The sequence below is a fragment of the Seriola lalandi genome, unplaced genomic scaffold (genome assembly GCF_002814215.2).
Source record: "Seriola lalandi dorsalis isolate HSWRI2012SDOR001 ecotype SW California unplaced genomic scaffold, Sedor1 jcf7180002051754, whole genome shotgun sequence".
In the NCBI taxonomy this organism is placed as follows: Eukaryota; Metazoa; Chordata; class Actinopteri; order Carangiformes; family Carangidae; genus Seriola; species Seriola lalandi.
This window is the reverse complement of record NW_019522307.1, coordinates 5,962-13,343: the sequence shown is the minus strand read 5'-3', so window position 1 is coordinate 13,343 and position 7,382 is coordinate 5,962. Positions and strand designations below refer to the sequence as shown.

General features: G+C 38.9%; 1 protein-coding gene across 1 annotated transcript in view; it reads right to left on the bottom strand.

Annotated features, from left to right (window-relative positions):
• Positions 1-6,797, bottom strand: part of LOC111649712 (up-regulator of cell proliferation-like) — an 18,327-nt gene extending 11,530 nt beyond the window's left edge. Inside the window, exons 1-2 of the mRNA XM_087172055.1 lie at positions 6,714-6,797; positions 7-4,622 (exon numbers count right to left, since the gene is read on the bottom strand). Coding sequence (XP_087028181.1) covers positions 7-4,622; positions 6,714-6,735 — 4,638 coding nt within the window. The 5' untranslated portion in view covers positions 6,736-6,797. The remainder of the gene's footprint in view (positions 1-6; positions 4,623-6,713) is intronic.
• Positions 6,798-7,382: the final 585 nt, after the last annotated feature.

The following is a 7,382-nucleotide window of genomic DNA, read 5'->3' as shown; positions in this document are numbered from 1 at the left end:
ATCAGCTTGCTTGGCTTGATATCTTTGAGCAAATCTGTCATTGTATTGAACCAGGACATACTTCCAGTAGTCAGATGCCTCTATGGTGTTGTCTGGAGGAATGTGCCAGTCTGGGTAGTATGTGGTGTAGTCCTTGTAAGGATGAGGCTCCCAGTTGGTGTCTGCGTTTCTGAATTTACCTTCACTGTGCACATCAGTTGTACACAGTGTTGCAACAAGCTTCTGAGTGTCTATATTCCTATACCTACCAAGACCTTGTGGCCGATGCACAGCTGCATGATGTTTCTTGTGTTCTTTGCCTCCAGCCTCACAGGGAACTTTACAAAATGGACACTGGCGTCGACAACCAAACACCCGCTTAAAAAGCTCATCCTGTGGTTTGACAGGAAGCTTGTTCAGAGTCTCAGTGATGTTGCCAGAATTTGAGAATTCCTCATGAAGCTGGTCTTTTAAGTCGTCTATAGAGATCTTGAGGCTGTTGATAAATGGATCGCATGTGCTTTGGATTTGAAACAGAGTGGTTTTTTCAGCCTCCACTGAAATTGAGATGTCTTTAATCAAATATTTGCGCATGTTGTTGATGAGTTCAGTGATGCTTTCCGTGTTATCTGGCAGCAGAACACCACCTTCTCCTTTTGAGGCTTGCTGTATTGCTTGTTTCATTTTGTCAACTATGACCTGCAGATTGTTGTTCTTCAGTTTGCACAAAGTGTCGTCCTCTGACACCTTTTGCAGAATGTGTTGAAATATCCAATCCTTCGCATATATTTCATAGTTACAAATGCACTTGACAAAACTCTCAAAATCTTCCTTTTGCAGCAACTCTTTCAGAATGCTGTACTGGAAAAATGAACGTGAGCTGTACTCTGCTGAATGACTACTTGTTAAAATTTCATCCACAATGTTTATTCCCAGACACCTACTGATGTACTCTTCCACAGCAGGTTTGATACACAACTGGACAAAATCAGATGCTTTACGTTGGCAATGATCTTGCTGTTTGTATAAATCCTTAAAATCTGACAGGTACTGAGTCTTGTGCTTCTCCAGCTGAATTTTGGGATCCCTTTGTAACAAGAATTTCCTGTGCATGTAAAGGAACTCTCTTGAGGCAATGCCACAAATGTGAAGTTTCAGGTCTATCACAAACTTGGGATTGTAATGGTTGTGGTATTGTTTAAGGGAGTCATCTATTTTTTCTAGAAGATCCTTTATGAAACAATCATTGTAATCCCTGTCTGTTTTTGCAGTATCAAGTACAATCCTTGTGCATGACTCAATGACTTCGTCTGCAATTCTCTGCAATTCTCTCTCTTTTTCTTTTCTGATGAACAGATTTAATTTTATTTTTGTTTTAATATGTTCAGTTTTAGCCCTAAATGGAACCTCTGCAATTTTGTTTAGGTCTCCAATGTTCTGCAGTTCCTCATTGACATTCTGATTTAAGAAATTATTTCTCAACTGGTCAACGATGCGTGCAGTTATACTTTGGTCTTTCAGGCCATGCACATTTATAGTGACGTCTCTCCACATCATTTCAAACTCATGCGTCAGCTCTTCATCAGACAGTGTGGACTCTTTGCAATCCACCAGAAGCTTCATGACGCGCTCTTCAATCACACCTCTGTATCTTCTCTGAATATCCTGAGCCTCTTTTGAACTTTTTCTCAGCTCAAGTGCACAGTCCAGTTTATTGTTTACTGAATGTTGTATTTCATTTGCAAGGCTACGGATGCTGTTAGTAAAGTCAGCTTTGTATTTCTCTATCTGAGTTACGTGTCCGTCTTTCCTTTTGTAGTATTCCTGTAGTTTCCTCTTCATTATTGTTTGCTGGTCTGTTATTTTCTCTGACACCTCTGATTTTTTTGTTTCAACCAGTCTGTTCCAGGTTTCTAGCTCAGCTTCATTGTCAGCATTTAAGATTTCTAATTCTGCTCCAGACTGCCAGGAGAGAATCTCTTTTCTGAAATCCCAGTCCCACTGATTGAACTCTTTGCACAAGTTGTCATAAGCATGAGCCATAAGAGTGTTTCTGAAGCTAAAGATGAAGTTCTCATATTTCACTGCTTTCCAGAGACTTCTCATCCATTCTAGAAACTCTGGGATCTGTGAGACTTCATCTCTTGTGTCACGTTTCACTGTCTCCAAAAGATTTTTCTTGAAATCTGCCACAGCTACACTGTAACCTGTGTTCACTGGTGCCATTGGTGGGGTTCCATGCCAGAGTCCTGGGATGTTCCAGTTGTTCTTTTCTACGTCATATTCCAGCACATCTGTGAATGCTTTAATATCAGGCTGCTTTTCCATTTTAGCTGCAAGTTGAGTCATTTCGTTGAGTTGGTCCAAGAGATGTTTTCTTTCAGTCATGGTTTTTGCATGAGCTGAAACTGCACCAACATTCTGGTGAACAAAATGACAAACTGGCTTTCTACCAATTTGCTTCATTCTCAAGAATGCATGAGTTGCAATTTGCAGGACATCTTTCATCTCGGTCGAGTTTTCCATTGCAATGTTGATAATGGTGACATCACTTAAACCAATGACAAAGGTTGCCAGCTGGTTGTCATGCTCATAACTGTCCTCTAAATGTGCCAAATGAGGCGACTTTAGACCCTCTGTGTCAATGAGAACTATAAAGTCACAGTTCATATCGCTTTGCATATCCTCTCCAACTCTGAGGAAGAGCATGAAAGCTCCTCTTGTGCATCTGCCACTGCTGACAGGAAACTGCACACCAAACATGGTGTTGAGGAGTGTTGACTTCCCGCTACTTTGAACACCCAACACAGTCAGTACCAACAGTCTGCTCTTCTCTCCAACCTTCTTGTGAAGCTCCATCAGCACATCTGTCACCCACCTCTCTGGGATGTTGGATGCATCTCCATCCAAGAGCTCTAAAGGATATCCATCCAACAACATTTCAGCTGCCACACCAGGGAGACGTGACATTTCATTTGCAATGTCTTGCAAGGAAACCTCATAGATCAGTCCCATCTCTCTCATGTAATGCTCTATTCCTAAAGAACTGTCCAGCAAAGCTTGGTCTAACTCCGAAGATATTTGCACATCTTTATCCTTTTTGTTGCAGTGCTCTGTCAATTTATTACGCAATAAAGGTAGATTAATGACAGACCGCAAATGTTCATTAAGCTTATAGTTCATCCACTTCAGAAAAAAATCTCTTTTTTCTTTGTCGCTTTTGGATAAGTGTTTAATGAAAGTCTTCATATCTCTGGACAGTTTGTGTTTGCCAAGCTTTTCCTTAATCTGCTGTTTCTCTTCCTGTAGATGAGATTTATATTCTTCCAGTTCTTGATCACCAGCTCGTTTTAGCCTACGTTCTTCCATTTCTAATTGTGATAACCTTTTCCAGTCAATACCTTGCAAAGGAAGCTGTTTGCTCTTGTAGTCTGATATACTCCGCACCCCAATTCCTTTCCTGATTTCCATAGCAGCTTTCTTTTGGTCGTCACTTTTGCACTCATCCACGGAGAGACCAAGGTCAACAACTTTCTCAACCATATTTTCAATGGTTTTTGTGTTTGTTAAACATGTCGTTGATTTCTTGATGGCTGTGCAAAGTTTCTCTGAAAATCTTGCAACATTAACCCTTGAATCCTTGATTTTGACACTGGCCTTTGGTAAATCTAATTCACCCAGCGTTGTTTTGACAGACATCATGTCCTCTCTACCGTTTTCTGCCTTGCGGTTAACAACCAAGAACAGTTTTGATCTCACATCCTGAAGAGAAGTCAGAATCCTGTGCTCATCTTCTACAACTCTGTCCAGAAACACAAATGTAGCAGTAGACACTTGAAAAAGAAAACTGAACTGTGAAAGCGATTGACCAATGTCTCCTCTCAGATTGGCAAAGGCAATTGGTTTTGGAAATATGTCCATATTTTCTGTGCCACCAGGAAGGTACCAACAAACCTCAACCAAACCATTTGCAATTTTCCTTTCAGGTGCTCCTCCTTTCATATCTTTGTGTATGAATATATTGTTGTTGTACTGTCCAAGGCTGAGAACATGATTTAAGACCTGGGACTTGGATAAACTGCAGTTCTTCAGTCTTACAAAGGAAAAGAACGGTATATCTGCTTGGACAATGTTCTCTTCAACAAACCCTTTTGATTCAGACAAATCATGTGGACGCCACTCTTTGACGATCTCTCTCAGAGCCCACAACATCAGAGTACACTGATTCTTATTACCATGGGGCATCAGCAGTGGGACAGGAAACTGGCACATTGACATCTTGAGCGCCATTTCCTGTTGCAAGAAGCTGTCAGCACAAAGGAAGAGTGCAACTATGAGGTCAAGAGGGTTAACCTTATTTTCTTCATCTCCAGTGGACTTGTCAAAGTCAAGCAGATCATTCTTTTCCTCCTCCTCCTCCCCATCATCATCATCATCATCATCTTTTTTTGGTAATTGTGCACAGTTCCTACATTCTGCATTGATTTTAAGTAGTTTTCTGAGAAAGCACCATGGTATTTCATCCACTGATTTAACGGTTTCATCAGATATGCTTTTTTTGTTGATCTCCAAGAGAGACCGAAGAGTGAGTTTGTTGGGATAAAATTTCTCCAGTCCAAGTTTGGAGAGAAAGTTTAAAAGGCCTAAAGGAGAGAAAGGAAAAGAAAATAAAACTTCGGTTAATGGAACAAGACCACAAGGCCCTCTTCAGTGTGCCATGTGTTTTTGGTGTTTAGGTGAAAATTTATGAATTGTCAAGTATATCATATAATTAAATTCAGCAAATTTTGTTAATTTTAGGTGACACCCCGCAAAGGATGAAATCACCTTGAGCAACATAATTTATGTCAAGTCGTTAAAAATAAAAGAATGTAAAAATGTATATTTTTTATTTACTTCCAAGTATTGGTTTAAATAAACTGTGGGGACTATTAGAATGACATTAGACTGTTGTTCCAGTGAAAGTTGTCCACAGTGAGATCTCTGTAGTGTGTTTTTTGCCACAGAGTTTGTATTTTCACGCACTATATGAACTGCCTAGCCAACAATAGGGTCAATAGTTGTGCCAATCATCTTTTATTGATACCCTCAAAATTGAGGAAAACAATACAACAAAACAGAATGTGAAATATTAGCCCAGGTATATTGTCTGTTTAAACAGACTTTGTAATTACCATCCATACCTGAACCTGTGTTAAGGCTCTGTACAGATCAATGGGACCATGATTAAATTTGTGTATTTCACCTTTTCAGACACTGCATGCAAATTATTTGAGTGAGTTTGTCGGGATAAAATTTCTCCAGTCCAAGTTTGGAGAGAAGGTTCATAAGGCCTGAAGGTGAGAAAGGAAAATAAAAATAAACCTTCAGTAAATGGCAGCTGGTGCTGTTGAACCAGAAACACCACAGCTACACTACTTGGGGATGAAAGAGTAAGCTTTAGCCCCAAAATAAGTTTCAAAAGCACACAATTACATTATTTTTATTTTGTAGTTTGGATGAACTGACCCTTTAAGTCCCTAGGAAGAAATAGACAGAAAAGATAAAAGGAAAGAGGAATGGAGGAAACTCTTGTTGAAATTAGACATCATTCTCTGAAAAGCATCATCTTATAGTTTCTGATGATGGCTGCACAGCTGGAGCACCTGTCAGGTGGCTTTAATTTTTCTGTAGTGTTTTGTTGCCACAGAGGTTTAATTTACACACACAATGTGGTGTACTGCCCAGCCAATAATAAGGTGCTCTCAAAACAGAAAAAAACAACACAACAAAGTGTGAAATAATAGCCTCTGAGCCTGTGTGTGAAGGGTGGGGCAGCTTTGCGTCATACACTTGAGCAGCACACACACACACAAACACAGATACCCTGCTCTTAGTGACAATGGCATAGAGAACTAAATGTTCAAAGGTTTGGTGAAGTCTTTCGCATGTAACAGTGGAAACACAAGCAGTCTCTTGAAACAGCAGTATTTGACTGCCGAGCTCATAGGTCATCAATCCAGGTGTGTTTTGTATGTATATACAAACATGGGTTAATGATGAAAATTAACCATTAGCCAACTGACTGATCTTGACTGGCTGTGTTCTTAAATTCAATGTGAAATGGACAGAGCATCATCTGAACTGTTGATCAGAAAATACTTTCAAAGTAAAAGTAAATCATTGTGTATTACATTTGTTTTACATTTCTATCATTACAAAATCAGTCTATAATAGTGATTTGTTCAAAACAATGCTGTTGAAGTTTGCTACTCAAGAATGTTAACTGAGTATGAGAAAATTAAGCAGTTTCTTCTGTTCTGTTATTGATTAGTTTTTTTTCCTGATAAGAGTACTGTTAAAGTACCAGATTGATAAGCAGTATCGTTTAAAGTAGTAGTACTGTTTAGCTCTTAACAATGCCCATCCCTAAGACCATTATTCAACTTTTGAAAAACATTAGATTTAGTTATTTGAAGTGATATTTAATTGTGTTATTGAGCATGCCTCCAGTCCACTTACTTGATGGTAAATTGAATCTGACTGATGCTGCAAAACCTGGATCAAACTGTTTTGAAGGTTCACAGCATACAGTTTTCATTTAATTTTGCATATCAATGGATAACATAACAATATAATCTAATACTATTGCTATTACCTGTCAGCTCCCTATGGTGCACTTTCATGTTAATGCTTTGGTCAATTACATTTTAAGTACATTTTGAATTTAACAGTAAATCTGTAAGGCTGTGTACCTGAGGTCCCTTCTGTGGCCATTATTCATGAGGTCTGATGTTCCTCTGCGCTCCTCTTCACAATCCTGGAGACAAAATTAAATATCTGTTATAGCACCAATGAAAAAAAGTGGTACCTCTTATCTAGGCCTGGGTGGTATCTGGACTTTTTAAAGTATATCGATTTATTTTAAAACAATGTCCATGTCTATTATGTCAAAAAGGAAATAGAAAAGACTGTCAATAGGTCAACATCCTTAAACCTCAGCAGTCCTACTGAAAGTACATAGATAAAACCGAAAAACGGTTCCAGCGTATAAAGATTCAGTAAAACTTACCTGACATCATGTTGCAGGAGACTGGGGCTGTCTGTGTCAGCTGTGATATTTATACATCACACAGTGCAAATCGAAAGCATTTAATAAACCGGAACAACAGGTTTCTATGACTTGTCTTTCACTAATCTTCCAGCCAGACAGGTTTGATTATAGACATTGAGTTTCCTTTTGGTATCTTAATTTATTTTCCACTTGTTATTAATGAATTATAAAAATGACCATGAAAATATGAAAAATACCATTGGTATGTAATGGAACATTAAATCCATGGTTCATTATTGTCATGGTCTCAGCCTGGAGGCTCCAGGGTTTTGGTTTTTTGGACTTTCTTGGTTTGGTTTTCTGTGTTTTG